This window comes from Salvelinus sp. IW2-2015, linkage group LG18 (genome assembly GCF_002910315.2).
Source record: "Salvelinus sp. IW2-2015 linkage group LG18, ASM291031v2, whole genome shotgun sequence".
NCBI lineage: Eukaryota > Metazoa > Chordata > Actinopteri > Salmoniformes > Salmonidae > Salvelinus > Salvelinus sp. IW2-2015.
This window is the reverse complement of record NC_036858.1, coordinates 50,703,405-50,722,041: the sequence shown is the minus strand read 5'-3', so window position 1 is coordinate 50,722,041 and position 18,637 is coordinate 50,703,405. Positions and strand designations below refer to the sequence as shown.

At 42.2% G+C, this 18,637-nt stretch overlaps 1 protein-coding gene across 1 annotated transcript in view; it reads right to left on the bottom strand.

The window, feature by feature from the left end:
* The window catches only part of loxl4 (lysyl oxidase-like 4), a 64,227-nt gene extending 49,948 nt beyond the window's left edge, over positions 1–14,279 (bottom strand). The window contains 4 exon segments of the mRNA XM_024008701.2: positions 9,975–10,189; positions 10,683–10,990; positions 12,529–12,876; positions 14,194–14,279. Of these exon segments, the coding sequence (XP_023864469.1) occupies positions 9,975–10,189; positions 10,683–10,990; positions 12,529–12,856 (851 nt within the window). The 5' untranslated portion in view covers positions 12,857–12,876; positions 14,194–14,279.
* Between the last annotated feature and the right edge of the window lie 4,358 nt (positions 14,280–18,637).

The window sequence follows — 18,637 nt, the reverse complement described above, 5'->3', positions numbered from 1 at the left end:
GGGCAAAAAAGTATTTAGTCAGCCACCAATTGTGCAAGTTCTCTCACTTAAAAGATGAGAGAGGCTTGTAATTTTCATCATAGTACACTTCAACTATGACAGACAAAATGAGGGAAAAAAATCCAGAAAATCACATTGTAGGATTTTTCATGAATTTATTTGCAAATTATGGTGGAAAATAAGTATTTGGTCAATAACAAAGTTTATCTCAATACTTTGTTATATACCCTTTGTTGCAATGACAGAGGTCAAATGTTTTCTATAAGTCTTCACAAGGTTTTCAACACTGTTGCTGGTATTTTTGGCCCATTCCTCTATGCAGATCTCCTCTAGAGCAGTGATGTTTTGGGGCTGTTGCGTGGCAACAACGGACTTTCACTCCCTCCAAGATTTTCTATGGGGTTGAGATCTGGAGACTGGCTAGGCCACTCCAGGACCTTGAAATGCTTCTTACGAAGCCACTCCTTCGTTGCCCGAGCGGGTGTGTTTGGGATCATTGTCATGCTGAAAGACCCAAGCCAACGTTTCACCTTCAATGCCCTTGCTGATGTGAAGGAGGTTTTCACTCAAAATCTCACGATACATGGCCCATTCATTCTTTCCTTTACATGGATCAGTCGTCCTGGTCCCTTTGCAGAAAAGCAGCCCCAAAGCATGATGTTTCCACCCCCATGCTTCACTGTAGGTATGGTGTTCTTTGGATGCAACTCAGCATTCTTTGTCCTCCAAACACGACGAGTTGAGTTTTTACCAAAAAGTTATTTTGGTTTCATCTGACCATATATGACATTCTCCCAATCTTCTTCTGGATCATCCAAATGCTCTCTAGCAAACTTCAGACGGGCCTGGACATGTACTGGCTTAAGCAGGGGGACACGTCTGGCACTGCAGGATTTGAGTCCCTGGCGGCGTAAGTGTGTTACTGATGGTAGGCTTTGTTACTTTGGTCCCAGCTCTCTGCAGGTCATTTCACTAGTCCCCCCGTGTGGTTCCGGGATTTTGCTCACCGTTCTTGTGATCATTTTGACCCCACGGGGTGAGATCTTGCGTGGAGCCCCAGATCGAGGGAGATTATCAGTGGTCTTGTATGTCTTCCATTTCCTAATAATTGCTCCCACAGTTGATTTCTTCAAACCCAAGCTGCTTACCTATTGCAGATTCAGTTTCCCAGCCTGGTGCAGGTCTACAATTTTGTTTCTGGTGTCCTTGACAGCTCTTTGGTCTTGGCCATAGTGGAGTTTGGAGTGTGACTGTTTGAGGTTGTGGACAGGTGTCTTTTATACTGATAACAAGTTCAAACAGGTGCCATTAATACAGGTATTGAGTGGAGGACAGAGGAGCCTCTTAAAGAAGAAGTTACAGGTCTGTGAGAGCCAGAAATCTTGCTTGTTTGTAAGTGGACAAAACTTATTTTCCACCATAATTTGCTAATAAATTCATTAAAATCCTACAATGTGATTTTCTGGATTTCTTTTCTCATTTTGTCTGTCATAGTTGAAGTGTACCTATGATGAAAATTACAGGCCTCTCTCATCTTTTTAAGTGGGAGAACTTGCACAATTGGTGGCTGACTAAATACTTTTTTGCCCCACTGTATATATATATATATATATATAAAATATAAAAATATATATATTTTTAGATATGTATATATATATATWTTTTTTTAAATATATATATATATATTAGAATGTGCACAAAATATATATTCCTAGCTTGAAGTGGTTTGTTTCAGGAATTCGCATGCTTCCTCCTATTTTTGGTATTCTGTGTGGTTTGCTGTGCTTATCTTGTCTCTTTCTTTACACATCACTATCTCTACTGCAGGTTCTCGTGGTGGGGGTGTGGATGGCGCATTAGGGAGTCAATTCCAACTCCCTGGGGATGCAGTGGGTCCTGAAGATTTTCCTGATCTCATGACCTGGTCAGGTAAAACTCTGGGTCCTATATTCGTTGGCTATGACAAAACAAATAAAAAAAATAAAAAATAAAATACGGATAAGAATAAGAAATAAAAGTAACAAGTAATTAAAGAGCAGCAGTAAAATAACAATAGTGAGGCTAAATACAGGGGGGTACCGGTTAGTTGAGGTAATATGTACATGTAGGTAGAGTTATTAAAGTGACTATGCATAGATGACAACAACAGAGAGTAGCAACGGTGTAAAAGAGGGGGTGGCAATGCAAATGTCAGTGAAGACACTTGCCAGTTGGTCAGCGCATGCTCGCAGTACACGTCCTGGTAATCCGTCTGGCCCTGCGGCCTTGTGAATGTTGACCTGTTTAAAGGTCTTACTCACGTCGGCTGCGGAGAGCGTGATAACACAGTGTTCCAGAACAGCTGGTGCTCTCATGCATGTTTCAGTGTTATTTGCCTCGAAGCGAGCATAGAAGTAGTTTAGCTCGTCTGGTAGGCTCGTGTCACTGGGCAGCTCTCGGCTGTGCTTCCCTTTCAGTCTGTAATGGTTTGCAAGCCCTGCCACATCCGACGAGCGTTAGAGCCAGTGTAGTACGATTCGATCTTGGTCCTGTATTGATGCTTTGCCTGTTTGATGGTTCGTCGGAGGGCATAACGGGATTTCTTATAAGCTTCCGGGTTAGAGTCCCGCTCCTTGAAAGCGGCAGCTCTACCCTTTAGCTCAGTGCGGATGTTGCCTGTAATCCATGGCTTCTGGTTGGGGTATATACGCATGGTCTCTGTGGGGACGACGTCATCGATGCACTTATTGATGAAGCCAATGACTGATGTCGTGTACTCCTCAATGCCATCGGAAGAATCACAGAACGTATTCCAGTCTGTGCTAGCAAAGCAGTCCTGTAGTTTAGCATCTGCTTCATCTGACCACTTTTTTATAGACAGAATCACTGGTGCATCCTGCTTAATACATTTTTGCTTGTAAGCAGGAACCAGGAGGATGGAATTATGGTCAGATTTGCCAAATGGAGGGCGAGGGAGAGCTTTGTATGCATCTCTGTGTGTGGAGTAAAGGTGGTCCAGATCGAAAATTGGTCAAACGGATTTAAGTTTCCCTGCATTAAAGTACCTGGCTACGAGGAGCCACCTCTGGGTGAGCGTTTTCTTGTTTGCCTATGACAGAATACAGCTCATTCAACGCTGTCTTAGTGCCAGCTTCTGACTGTGTTGGTATGTAAACAGCTGTGAAAAATACAGATTAAAACTCTCTAGGTAGGTAATGTGATCTGTAGTTTATCATGAGATACTCTACCTCAGATGAGCAATAGTTCGAGACCTCCTTAGATATCGTGCACGAGCTGTTATTTACAAAAATGCATAGTCCGCCGCCCCTTGTCTTACCAGACGCCACTGTTCTATCCTGCCGGTGCAGCGTATAACCAGCCAGCTGTATGTTTATAGTGTCGTCGTTCAGCCACGTTTCCGTGAATCATGAGATATTACAGTTTTGGATGTCCCGTTGGTAGTTTAATCTACCGCGTAGGTCATCTATTTTATTGTCCAAAGATTGCACGTTTGCTAGCAGAATGGAAGGAAGTGGGGGTTTATTCGATCGCCTAAGAATTCTCAGAAGGCAGCCCGCCCTACGGCCCCTTTTTCTCCGCCTCATCTTCATGCAAATCACGGGGATCTGGGCCTGTTACCGAGAAAGCAGTATATCGTTTGTGTCGGCCTCATCAGACTAGTTAAAGGAAAAAAATGATTCTGTCAGTCCATGGTGAGTAATCACAGTCCTGATGTCCAGAAGTTATTTTCGGTCATAAGAGACGGTAGCTGCAACATTATATACAAAATAAGTTGAACAAAAATAAGTTACAATTCAAATGAACAAACAAAAAACACAATCGCTTGGGGGCACGTAAAACGTCTGCCTTCATCTCCGATGCCATCTTACAGGAGGGCAGGATCCAATGTTGTTATTTTCTCACTGACCCGGCCCAACCGTGCCAGTTGGCAAAGAATCTACTTGCCCGAACATAATTTCTACTAGCTCGGACATTATGTAGTTTTTAAACACATTGAGGTCATACAGGGGCTATAGGTTGGCATGGTTCTCTCTATATGCAGCTATTAATAGGCTATATAGGTTATTATGATATGTATTAAGCAGTTATTTAAGATAATTCAGCAATGTAAGTCATTACTCTATTCTTTAGAATTGCATTGTATTAATTGCATTATAATTTTTTCCTAAAGTATGTCATTTTGAGAAGATTTGTTTTCACATTTCAAAAGAGGATGCTGYCCCTTTAAGACAATTGTTTTCCAAAAGAGATCACATGGCTACAGTAGGCTAGCCAAGACAAATGCTAAAGTGTTTTTTTGTAGCTTTCTTTAAGCACACTATTAACAGTAGCCAGCATGTTTACTATTGAAGGTTTACTTTTGTAAATCACTTTAAAATAAATGTGCTCAGTGAGTAGATTGAAAGGCGCTTATTTTTCCTCAGGACAGCTTGTGTGTGCTGTGTGAACGTAGCTATCAACTTCTGTACCGCTTGAGCGCTCGAGAAGTTGTGACTTGCGGGAGCGTAGTGGTGCTTGAATGAATGGCCAATCATATTGCTCAAATACAAATGGCACAACTTTATTTGCATGTAGTCTTCAATGGTTTTCAATGGTAGACAGCGACAGAGCAGGTAAATGTTGAACTGGAATGCAAAAATACATTGAGAATTGATTGGCCCGGTCAGTGCTGCTGCTTTAAAAGTACTGGGGGAAATGCGGTCTCACCACACGTTTTCTGGTGGCTCTGAGACAGTGTCTGATGGTCGGCTAGACAGGAGTATTTTAAATATCAGTCATTCAAGTCATTCATTCTCCAACTTTTGTGAAAATATTGAACTCTGTAATAAAATTGTATTTTTGCATTTTCTAAACTGTCTCGTCTGGTGATCTGTAACTGAACTGTGCAGGGAAAACAATTTATTTAACCTTTATTTATACCGGGAGTCACTTTGAGATTAAAAATATATTTTACAAGAGAGCCCTGTATAAATTACAATAAAAATAGAATAATAAAACAAACACATGTATGTGCATAAAACAATAAAATTCAGCACACAATAACAAAATATTTAATAAAAGCAATCACATTAAACTACATCGAGGTCCTCAATCAATAACGTAAACTGCCTGAGTGGCACCAGCACATGTAACTGCAGTGAACTCTGCAGATTGTTCCACAAATTAGGAGCAAAAAAACAAAACACAGATTTTCCCAAATCTGTGGAGACTGAAGGGATCTCTAGTGTTATCCATTCCTGAGAACGGGTTAGGTAACTTATGATTCTTAACTTCATTAATGAAGTTACATATGGAGGCAGTTTCTGTAAGACTGCTTTGTAAATAACTAAAAGAGAATGCAGCTCTTTTCTTACAGACAGAGAGGTCCATCCCACATTTTTAAACAGACTACAATGGGTCCTAAAATTGTCACCTGTGATAAAAATGTATTGTGGAATGGTAGACTGCGTCCTAGGGTTTCAAAACAGAGGTTGCTGCATGCATGTCAAAAAATATCACCAAAATCCAATACAGGGAGAAGCGTTGTTTGAACAATCTTTCTCCTATTTTCAATATTGAGGCTTGATTTATTTCGATATAAAAAACAATCTTAGTTTCTTAGTCAGATTTTCTATCAGCGTTACGTAGGACAACTTGTCATCAATCCAGACACCCAGGTACCTATATTGAGAAACAAGCTCAGTTTAGGCTCCATTTGTAGCGCAAATATGCAGGTCCTCAGGATCAACATTTTGTGACCTAGAGAACAGCATGAGCTTGGTTTTACTTGTATTTAACACAAATTTAAGAACTGTAAGTGATTTCTGAATTGAATCAAAGTCATGCTGAAGTTCACGAATGGCCTGCTACACCGAGTTGGCACAGGAATACAAAACTGTGTCATCTGCATAGAGATAAATGTTACAAGTATTAMCAGTGTTTCCTATGTCATTAATATACAAGGTGAACAATAATGGACCCAAAATCAAACCCTGAGGAACACCTTTTTGAATCTCAAGAAATTCAGATTTAACATGGCCTGAGTTCTGTCACTAAAATAATTCTGAAACCATAAACAGGCTGTATATCCCAGGCTTCTTTTTGATAACTTCTTCAGCAAAACAGAATGATCAACAGTGTTGAATGCCTTTGACAGGTCAATAAACAAGGCAGAACAGCTCTTTTTAGCATCCAAGGCATTGACAAGATCATTAACAACTAGCGTGTTTGCTGTGGTAGTACTATGCCCAGGCCTAAACCCTGATTGGTTTATATTAAAAATACAATTATAAAATAAAAAATAAACAAAGTTGTACATTAACCAATGATTCAAGAATCTTAGCTAAAGAAGGTAGTCTTGAAATGGGGCGATAGTTGTCAAGATCATTTGTATCCCCACCCTTATGAAGTGGCAGCACATATGCCGATTTCCATGCTTTTGGAATACTTCCTGATAACAATGTTAAATAAAAAATGTGGGCTACAGAGCCAGCAATAAAGGGAGCTGCATGCTTAAACAGAACAGGTTCCAAATGATCAGCCCCTGTGGTTTTTTGTTGTTGTCTAATGTTAGCAAAGCATCCAGCGCATCTTTATCAGTGAATTTCCGAAAAGAAAACTCCTGACCAGCATTTTCAGTATCATTCAATAGATTTTCACCATCAACATCCAAACTACTCTTTTCAAGAGCTGGCTTGAAATACATTCGAATGTATAGCCCGCAGAGATAAAGCGGTGACTAAATGCATTAATGATACATTTTGTCATTAATAGGGCCAGAATCTAAATGAATGCATTGGGGTAGAGAAAAGGAGACACAACCCTTCAGTGACGTTACAGCTGTCCAAAATGTACCTGGGTTCCCTGTACATTCACATAGTGTATTAATATAATCATCAGATTTAGCTTTTTTAACTAGTTTTATACTAGTTTATACTCAGAAGGGTTGGATCTAAGCATCCGTATATCCCTGACACATACAGTGGGAGAGTGGTCACTAATATCCAAAGCAAAAACCCCACTCCCAGCATATTTATCTGGAGTATTTGTAAATATGGGGTCAATCAAAGTCGATTTCGTAGGGTCCTTTAAGTTTGGACGAGTAAAGGACGAGTAGGCTTTGTAATCAGCTGGGACAAATTTAGATCAAAAATCCTTTACAATCCTGTGTCCTGCGTTCCCCATGCAAGATTAAACTCTCCAGCGATCAACACCTCTTGGGTAGTAAAAATGGCAATTCAATCAGTGAGTTCGTTTAGTGCACACTTCTTGGTGGAGGGTGGACGATAGATTCCTATAACTGGTATTTTTTTGTTTGAACCCATCGGAAGACTTAAAGCCAACAATTAAAAGTGTTTAGGACTAGAGGTAGCCTTTAACAGAGACAAAGATTATTTGTGTAAATAGTAACACCACCACCTTTGCCTTTCCTATCAGCCCTAAACACATTGTAACCATCCATAGCATCCTCAGAGTCCAGGTTTTATCAGTTAACCAAATATCAGAAAGAAAAAAAAATATCAGGGTTTGCCTGAGAGGCTCAGATCTTGACATTATCCATTTTAGGTAATAAACTACGAATGTTAAGATGTAAAAATGTCAAGCCTTTTCTGCATTTAAAATCACACGGAGTTTCAATACGAGTCAGATTACTTTGAGAGGAGACTCTCAAAAAACAAATAAAACAAAGTAGGAATAGCAATTACATTTCTCCAGTTAGCACATTCAGATACAACATGTGGAACTCTCACAGTGACCATAGAGGAGATGGTAAAAACTGACTTACATGTAATGCTAATATTGTCCTCACATCAATTTAGTTGACCAATAGGCCATTCGTTAAGGTTGATGTCCTTCCCCTCATTAAACAGAAGGTGGCGTAGTCTACTTGGACCTATAGGGTTAGGTTACCACATGAGTTAGAGGAGCCGTACCAGGTGTAACATGGTGAGGCTTTGCAGTCATAAAACAGCCAGTGTTATATTTATATGAGCATCTCCCTTCATTCTAAAAGCTGGTGTAGTAATTTTTTAGACGCCACCCTTTCCCACCCCCTATACAAACACAAGCTAACGATATAATGATGTAATTTAAACATCTGGCACAAGAAAACTGGTTGACACGCAAACAGACCAATCAAGTCTTTTACAACATGAAAATTGACCAGTCCGGTCTTGAAACTCCCCTCACTTTCACGTACCATGACAGGAAAATGTCTAGTGAGGAAATGAACTGGCTAAAACAGTAGCTCTCTATAAACAGTTACAGGAATCTAACACCTGGAGTATAGAACAGATGTTATGGTCAGCTCAGTCACACGCACATACACACAAGCACACACACGAACACACACTGACACACACGGCTCGCCACAGTAGCTGCAGCCCATACGGAGAATGAATGTCTCAACTTTGAGTCACACAGGACAAAACTTTCAGGAAATAATTACAGTAAGATGTCCAAGTAGGTCTGGACAGAGGACTTTCCTTCATAATGGGACAAAAATAGTCATGCTAATGTGTGGTCCTCCCTCGGTTATGAACCAAACCATCCTGGAAGCACTGTATTCCACAGGGTCAGAGGATGTGCAGTTGAGTGCGTGAGCAAGGTTAGTGCTATCCGGGATCCTTGGGATGTCCCTACCCTTCACCCTAACCCTAACCTTAACCATAACCATAATCCTTAACTAACCCTAACCCTTACTTTAACCATTTTAAATGTACACTTCAATGGGGTAGGGACATCCCAAGGACCCTAACCCACACACACACACTAAGTCTCTCTCTCTCTCTCGCACACACACGCACGCACGCACGGACCACGCACGCACGCACGCACGCACGCACGCACGCACGCACGCACGCGCACGCAACGGCACGCACGGCGCACGCACGCACACCACACACACACACACACACACACACACACACACACACACACACACACACACACACACACACACACACACACACACACACACACACACACACACACACACTGCTCTCTACAATATGCCTGGGCTGGCAGAACATCAGCAGTGTCCTCAGAGGGAACATCAGGTGAAGGTGAGGAGATGAATGGTTGAGTTAAACTCCCTATGAGGGAACTGCCAATACCACCAGTCCCTCCACAAAAAGCCCTGTCTCTCTCCAGTTCCCTATATGCCTCTGTATTGATGGGCCAGTTAAATAACAATCAGTATAGATATTAGAGCTCATCACTGGGATCTATAAGTTTGAGTGGAGCTGTTTGTCTGGGCTGAGAGGGCAGGGAGAGGGAGATGGCATCAGAGAGAGAGGAGGGGAAGAGAGAGAGGGAGAGAGGGAGATGAGGTAGAAAGAGGGGGGAGATGAGGTGGAGAGAGGTAGAGAGAGAGAAAGAGGGAGAAAGAGGGAGACAAGTTATCTTTATCATCTTCCCTGTCCTTATTCTGGGCAGGGTGCCTTGGAGGAGGGAAAGAAGGGGGAGAGAATGAGAAAAAGAGAAAAGAGAGAGGGGAGGCTGGAGGCTGGAGGAGGGAGATAAGGCAGACAACAGGCTTTCACTCCAGTCTGAACACCAGTGACTTAAATGAGTATTCAAATTGATGTCTCTGTTTTTACATTCTCTTCTCTATGCATTTATTAAATTTATGTATTTTTTTATCATTTCACAATGGGATTAATGTCAATGCTGCCACAGTCCAGGAGTCAGCTCCAATAGCGCAGTACTTAACAAATGTAAGCCCTCCATATTAGGAACTCCTGGAGATGTTAGACAAGAAAAGTCCATCACATATTTTTTTTAATCCTTTAACTGAGAACTGACAATCTAGGACACTTTGACTGACAACTGAGAAAGTTAAGCCTGACAACTGAGGGACTTCTTAATATGAAGTCATGAGGACATGAGACATGAGGACATGAGTACATCAGGAAACAAATCGTAGCCCTGTCTGAAAACTACCCTTTCCAACTATTTGCAGATCTGTGGGCAAAATGGAGGGGTTGACTTACTTGTATGTTCTTTCGTTGTGTAGTTCTGCCTCAGGGAACCCCAGCATTCCACACACCACTTTGCTGCTGTTGAGGTTCCAGCCCAGGTCACACACCTGCCTCCATCTCCCAGCATGCTTCACTTGCACTACACCCTCAGTGATCAGGGCCCGCTTCTTAGTGTGCATCAGGATGGGTCGCAGACGCACCTCCTGAATACGCACCTTGCTGGAATACTGAGAGAGAAGGGGGAGGGGTTTCTTAAGGCTTCACTGTAGAATAGTTTGATCAAGGACACTTTCAAATTCAGTTGACCTACACAATGAATTTACCAACTGTGACAGTAGAGATTGATTGACTATTGGCATTGGCAGTATCGGTGGTTGATCAGCAAGTGCCAAAGTTATAGAGCGGCAACAAGTAGCCTAGTGGTTAGAGCGTTGGGCCAGTAACCGAAAGGTTGCTGGATCAAATCCCCGAGCTGACAAAGTAAAAATCTGTAGTTCTGAACAAGGCAGTTAACCCACTGTTCCCCTGTAGGCTGTTTTTGTAAAATAAGAATTTGTTCTTAACTGACTTGCCTAGTTAAATAAAGGTAAAAAAAATAATAATGGAGTTGGTGGTGCCCACTGTAGCTGCTTACCAAGTTGTATGCTGTTGTAGTCTACAGTACCTACTTTACTACTAGAGGTAGCAGGGATAGAGAGTATAAGGTCTAATGCTACCTACCGGGTTGTAGAGGTGCTGTCTCAGCCTGGGGCTCTCCGGGAGGTGTCCGTTTCCCTGATGGGCCTGTCGGGGGTTACTGCGGCTGGCCAGAATGCTCTGCCACTGGGGCGAGGGACTGACATCCGGACGCAGGGCAACCGACTGACCATTACGCGAACCTGTGACCTGGTCCAGTCGTCGCTCCGGACTGCAGACCACGCCAAGGTCCTCAGAGTGCTTACAATCATTGACGCCCCAGCCGTTATGTTTACAGTCTTTCAGAGTCTTCTCTGTGCCGTCACAACGCACGTTGTCCATCCAGATAGGACCTGGGGACGACGGAAACAAGGTTATTATCGGATATGGACATCAACTTGTCATTGATGGAAGTAAGGAGGCAGGGAGGGATAAATGGCTGGGTGGGTGGGTGGGTTTGTGGGTGGATGGGTGGATGGATTTATGAGTGGGTGGGTGGATAGATGGATGGATCCGTGGATGGATGAATTTAAATGACTGACTGAATCATCTATCCATTCCCTCATTCATTAATTCACTGATATATATATTTTTTATAAAAGATGTGCTAGCCTATGGCTCATCAGCCTCTGTAGGCCTCCAACACCCTTAGAGTAAACACAGTAAATACCACCAATTAATATCATCAAAATAACCCTGCAGTGACTGAGCCGAGTTCGCCACCGTCATAAAGATACAAAGATAACTTATGGGACTTCACTGCACTGCTTATTACAGCCACTGCCTGGCAGCCTGGCGATATACGGCCTGAGAGGAGCATTTGTTTTACAGTAATGACAGCCTTGCCCTGCCAGCGACGTGCTACACTTGCCTTGGTTTATGGACATTCTTTATTGCCCCCTTTAAATTCCAATTAAAATGGAAGAGCGAGTGAACCGACAGAGCAGTAGCTAGGCTAGGCTGTCTAGCACCACCACCTTATCCTGCAGCCTGGTCTCATAGACTAGATGTAACATAGTAAACCTGGGACACTGAAATTAATAGGATATGCTACCTGGGTATTGTTACATAAGAATGATGGTTACTTATGGCAAAAATGAAAATAGGGTGGTTGGTCGGAGTGGATTGGTTGGCGTATAACGCAAACGTCTATCAACCCAAAGGCTGCGAGTTCGAATCTCATCGTGGACAACTTTAGCATTTTAGCAACTTTTCTACGACATATTACTTTTTAGCTACTTTTCAACTACTTGCATGTTAGCTAACCCTTTAACCTTGACCCTTTTAGCAAACCAATCCCCTTCCTTAACCCTTTTAGATAACCCTTCCCCTAACCCTTTATCCTAACTCCTAAACTTAACGCTAATCCCTAACCACTAGCCTAGCATACGTTAGCCAGCTAGCTATAGTTAGCCACCTAGCTAGAATTCATAACATATCATACGTTTTTGCAAATTCGTTACATATAGTACGTTTTGCAATGTGTAACATATCGTAGTAAATAGAGTGTCTTGGATTTATGTACAGAATAATACAAAATGCTCTGAGACCAGGTTGCAGCCTGGGATAGGCTACTGCTGTTGTGAAATTACTTAATGTGCAGCCAATGCAATATGGTACATCAGGCCCGGCAGTAAAAGTCAAGTGCAAGGTATTTAGGAAATGGAGGGTTTGAAGAAAGTTATTTAAGTTAGAAAGCAGATGCACTCTTTACAGAAAGATAGGCATATGCATTGTCATTTGACAGATGGAAAATATTGGAAATCAACAGGTGACTGTGTTTGTTTAATTTACCTTTCAATTGTAAAGAGTATATTATCTGTCTTATGTTATAGAAATAAAGATTACATTTGATCGTTGCAAAATGCAACACCTGTTCTGGAACATTTACCATCACCCTCTCCATATTTGGCACTGTGTGCCCATGTCATGCCGGTCTGGAAGCCCAGCTCCCGGCAGACGACATTGGCCAGTTTGATGTCCACTTCGTCATCACACACCGTCCCCCACGCCCCGTTATAGAACACCTCTACGCGACCCTCGTTATGTCCCTGGGCATAGTTTCCCGCCAGGCGCACCTTGCCCGCGGGAGCCTGAGCGCGCGCGGTCCTGCTGCGTGGTGATGATGACGACGGTCGGCGGGGTTCCGAATGCGTTGGGGAGGAGAGGAAGAGGAGGAGCAAAGAACTCAAGCAGGTAGGGAAGATGCGAGGCATCATGTCTGAGTAAGGAGAAGCGTCTGGGAGGGGGGAGAGAGAGAGAGAGAGAAGAGAGAGAGTAGAGAAGGAGAGAGAGGAGAGAAGAGAGAGAGAGAAGAGAGAGAGAGAGTCATCAACATAATTTTGTTTTGAATATTGGGTTATTGACTGTAAGTAATAATAATTGTATTACTCGATTGGATTTTATAGTGTTCAATAGTATTGTATTCAGAGGTGATTATTTCCAATTAGATATTTAGCTCCATAATGCTGCACTGATAGTCACTTGAAAAATAAGAGGCCCTATATGGGCTCAGCCAGCATGGAATTGTTAATGAGAAGAGAGAGAAAGCCATGGCTATCCTCAAATAGGCAAACACTGACATCATCTGGACAGAGTTTAGAGATACAATGAAGAGGACTTGATAGAAACCAGTCTAATATGGGCAGAATATGAATAAACTATTATATTTCCAACACTACATTTCACACATTCTGTTCAACCACAGAACTATAATTTAATTTCACACAAACTTAGAGGTATAATTAGTCTATAAATATTTCAGTTTTCAAAATCTAACCTCCCATATGTACAAACTATCACCTTGGGGCTACTGAAACAAATTTCACCCCAGACAGACACAGACAATCAGACAGACATGCATGTTATATAAATGTCATACTTAACATTGCACAACACTATAACCTTACTAAATAGACATTCACTGTATCCACTGAAACACGAGTATACACTTTGATCACATTTTACATTGAGTTGCACAGAAGACATTATAATAATTTCACTTTCTTACTGTAATTACATGTAAATAACCCAGAAAGTTATTTGAATCAGAATACAACCATTATCAGAAATTGGTGAGTTTGGCATAACAATTCCACATTTTAATGAAACACCTGTAACATCCAACATCAATGATGTCAGTTTCACAGACCCAGATACATCCTACTCCTGGATTCCATTTTGTCAGGTGGGTATTTGCAGGTATTAATCAATGTGGCTTCATAGGCATAACCTAAATGATACCTGGACTATGTTAAATCTTAATTTAAAAAGGTTGAGTCACAGACATGGTTGATGTTCATCAAATCACATGTTTTAATCCTTGCCTAACTAATCTAGAATGAAGCAACCACTCATGTTGAACCATCTGAGATAATCCTTGTATGAGTAGGCAAAATAATCAGCCAAGAGCCAACATGTAAACTTAACAAAAATTACGTAGACTAATATACTTCAATTACAATTCGTATTATAAATCAAAACCAAAGCACTGCAATAAGGTTAATAAAAAGTCATTAAATAAAACCAGCCTAAAATAAGAGTAAAGTGGACTAACCTGTTAGAAAGCTACATGCACAGCAGTCCTAGACGTCCCAGACTGGGAGAGAAGAGAGTGACTGAGTGAATGAGTGTGCCTACTAGATGGGGTCCCTGGTCAATCCCTCTGCTCCTCCCTCCCTTCCTCTCATTCCCTTCCTCCATTCATCACTTTCCTTCCCTCCCACATTTCTCTGTCTCTCTCTCCGTGTACCTCTCTATCTCTGTGTCTCTCTCTTTCTGTGTCTCTCTCTCTCATTTGTATATAATTTCACTGTTGTACATAGTCCCACAAATATCTGTACGATTAGAGCTGAAGTGTAGTCACACGTAACAAAGAAAGTCTCTTCTCACAACCCACTATATATCCTATACACTCACAGGGAGCCAAATTTCAACAGTTAAAAGGGTGAAGTGATGGAACAGTTCAGTTTGAATCCTTCACTCTAAACAGCCTAAACGACCACTCGGAGGCGTCGGCATGGTCCTAAAGCACAACATTGCCTCATTTTATATCACATTCTAATGATAAAACTGGGGGGGACAAAAATGCAATTTCAGAATGTGAAGRGGACATGTCCCCCCCGTCCCCAGTGAAAGTTGTGCCCCTGTATATATAAATACAGTGTCAAGAAAAAGTATGTGAACCCTTTGGAATTACCTGGATTTCTACATACATTGGTCAAAAAAATCTAGGTCACAACAATAGACAAACACAGTCTGCTTAAACTAATAACACACAAACAAGTATACATTTTCATGTCTTTATTGAACACACCGTGTAAACATTCACAGTCCTGGGTGGGAAAAGTATGTGAACCCTTGGATTAAATAACTGGTTGACCCTTCTTTGGCAGCAATAACCTCAACCAAACATTTTCTGTAGTTGCGGATCAGACCTGCACAACGGTCGGGAGGAATTTTGGACCATTCCTCTTTACAAAACTGTTCCAGTTCAGCAATATTCTTGGGATGTCTGGTGAACCGCTCTCGAGGTCATGCCACAGCAACTCAAATCAAATCAAACGGTATTGATCACATACACATGGTTAGCAGATGTTAATGTGAGTGTAGTGAAATGCTTGTGCTTCTAGTTCCGACTTTGTAGTAAAATCTAAGAAGTAATCTAACAAATTCACAACAACTACCTTATACACACAAATACACACATATGTAAAGGGATGAATAAGAATATGTACATATACAGTTGAAGTCGGAAGTTTACATACATCTTAGCCAAATACATTTAAACTCAGTTTTTCACAATTCCTGACATTTAATCGTAATAAAAATTCCCTGTTTTAGGTCAGTTAGGATCACCACTTTATTTTAAGAATGTGAAATGTCAGAAAAATTGTAGAGAGAATTATTTCTTTCAGATTTTATTTATTTCATCACATTCCCAGTGGATCAGAAGTGATACAGTGAATTATAAGTGAAATAATCTGTCTGTAAACAATTGTTGGAAAAATGACTTGTGTCATGCACAAAGTAGGGGTCCTAACCGACTTTCCAAAGCTATAGTTTGCTAACAAGAAATTTGTGGAGCGGTTGAAAAGCAATTTTTAATGACTCCAACATAAGTGTATGTAAACTTCTGACTTCAACTGTAGATAACCTGGAGCCAGTGGGTTTGGCGACGAATATGAAGCGAGTGCCGGCCAACGAGAGCATACAGGTCGCAGTGGTGGGTAGTATATGGGGCTTTGGTGACAAAACGGATGGCACTGTGATAGACTACATCCAATTTGCTAAGTCGAGTGTTGGAGGCTATTTTGTAAATGACCTCGCCAAAGTCAAGGATCGGTAGGATAGTCAATTTTACGAGGGTATGTTTGGCAGCATGAGTGAAGGATGCTTTGTTGCGAAATAGGAAGCCTATTCTAGATTTAATTTTGGATTGGAGATGCTTATTGTGAGTCTGGAAGAAGAGTTTACAGTCTAACCAGACACCTAGGTGTTTGTAGTTGTCCACATATTCTAAGTCAGAACCGTCCAGAGTAGTGATGCTAGACGGGCAGGCGGGTGCAGGCAGCGATCGGTTGAAGAGCATGCATTTAGTTTTACTTGCATTTAAGAGCAGTTGGAGGCCATGGAAGGAGTGTTGTATGGCATTGAAGCTCATCTAGAGGTTTGTTAACAAAGTGTCCAAAGAAGAATACAGAATGGTGTCGTCTGCGTAGAGGTGGATCAAAGAATCACCAGCAGCGAGAGCGACATCATTGACGTATACAGAGAAAAGAGTCGGCCCGAGAATTGAACCCTGTGGCACCCCCATAGAGACTGCCAGAGGTCCCGACAACAGGCCCTCCGATTTGACACACTGAACTCTATCTGAGAAGTAGTTGGTGAACCAGGCGAGGCAGTCATTTGAGAAACCAAGGCTGTTGAGTCTGCCGATAAGAATGCAGTGATTGACAGAGTCGAAAGCCTTGGCCAGGTTGATGAAGACGGCTGCTCAGTATTGTCTTTTATCGATGGTGGTTATGATATTTTTTAGGACCTTGAGCGTGGCTGAGGTGCAACCATGACCAGCTCGGAAACCAGATTGCACAGCGGAGATGGGATTCGAAATGGTCGGTGATCTGTTTGTTAACTTGGCTTTCGAAGACTTTAGAAAGGCAGGGCAGGGCAGGATGGATATAGGTCTGTAACAGGTTGGGTCTAGAGTATCACCCCCTTTGAAGAGGGGGATGACTGCGGCAGCTTTCCAATCTTTAGGGATCTCAGACAATATGAAAGATTGAACAGGCTAGTATTTGGGGTTGCAACAATTGCAGTGGATAATTATATAAAGAGAGGGTCCAGATTGGCTAGCCCAGCTGATTTGCAGGGGTCCAGATTTTGCAGCTCTTTCAGAACATCAGCTATCTGGATTTGGGTGAAGGAGAAATGGGGGAGGCTTGGGCAAGTTGATGTGGGGGGTGCAGAGCTGTTGACCGGGGTAAGGGTAGCCAGGTGGAAAGCATGGCCAGCCTTAGAAAACTGCTTATTGAAATTCTCGATTATCGTAGATTTATCGGTGGTGACAGTGTTTCCTAGCCTCAGTGCAGTGAGCAGCTGGGAGGATGTGCTCTTATTCTCCATGGACTTTACAGTGTCCCAGAACCTTTTGGAGTTTGTGCTACAAGGTGCAAATTTCTGTTTGAAAAAGCTAGCCTTTGCTTTCCTAACTGCCTGTGTATATTGGTTCCTAACTTCCATGAAAAGCATTTGCTGCTAACGCAGTATGCCACAGGATGCTTTTGTGCTGGTCAAGGGCAGTCAAGTCTGGAGTGAACCAAGGGCTATATCTGTTCTTAGTTCTACATTTTTGAATGAGGCATGCTTATTTAAGATGGTGAGGAAAGCACTTTTAAAGAATTACCAGGCATCCTCCACTGACGGAATGAGGTCAATATCCTTCCAGAATACCCGGGCCAGGTCAATTAGAAAGGCCTGCTCGCTGAAGTGTTTTAGGGAGCATTTGACAGTGATGAGGGGTGTTCGTTTGACCGTGGACCCATTACGGATGCAGGCAATGATGCAGTGATCACTGAGAACCTGGTTGAAGACAGCAGAGGTGTATTTAGAGGGCAGTTTGGTCAAGACGATATCTATGAGGTTGCCCGTGTTTACGGATTTAGGGTTGTACCTGGTAGGTTCCTTGATAATTTGTGTGAGATTGCGGGCATCTAGCTTAGATTGTAAGACGGCCTGGGCATTAAGCATATCCCAGTTTAGGTCACCTAACAGTACAAACTCTGAAGATAGATGGGTGGCAATTAATTCACATATGGTGTCCAGGGCACAGTTGGGGGCTGAGGGGGGTCTATAACAAGTGGCAACGGTGAGAGACATTTCAGGAAAGATGGATTTTTTTAAGTAGAAGCTCGAACTGTTTGTGCACAGACCTGGATTGCATGACACAGCTCTGCAGGCTATCTCTGCAGTAGATTGCAACCCCCTTTGGCAGTTCTATCTTGGTGGAAAATGTTGTATTTGGGGGATGGACATTTCAGAATTTTTGGTGGCCTTCTTAAGCCAGGATTCAGACATGGCTAGGACATCAGGGTTGTTGGAGTGTGCTAAAGCAGTGAATAAAACAAACTTAGGGAGGAGGATTCTGATGTTAACATGCATGAAACCAAGGCTTTTTACGGTTACAGAAGTCAACAAATGATAGCGCCTGGGGAATAGGAGTGGAAGTGGGGGCTACAGGGCCTGGGTTAACCTCTACATCACCAGAGGAACAGAGGAGGAGTTGGATAAGGGTCCGGCTAAAGGCTATAAGAACTGGTCATCTTGTGCATTGGGGACAGAGAATCAAAGGAGCAGATTTCTGGGCGTGGTAGAATAGATTCAGAGCATAATGTACAGACAATGGTATGGTAGGATGTGAGTATAGTGGAGGTAAACCTAGGCATTGAGTGACGATGAGAGAGGTTTCATCTCTGGAGGCACAATTTAAGCCAGGTGAGGTC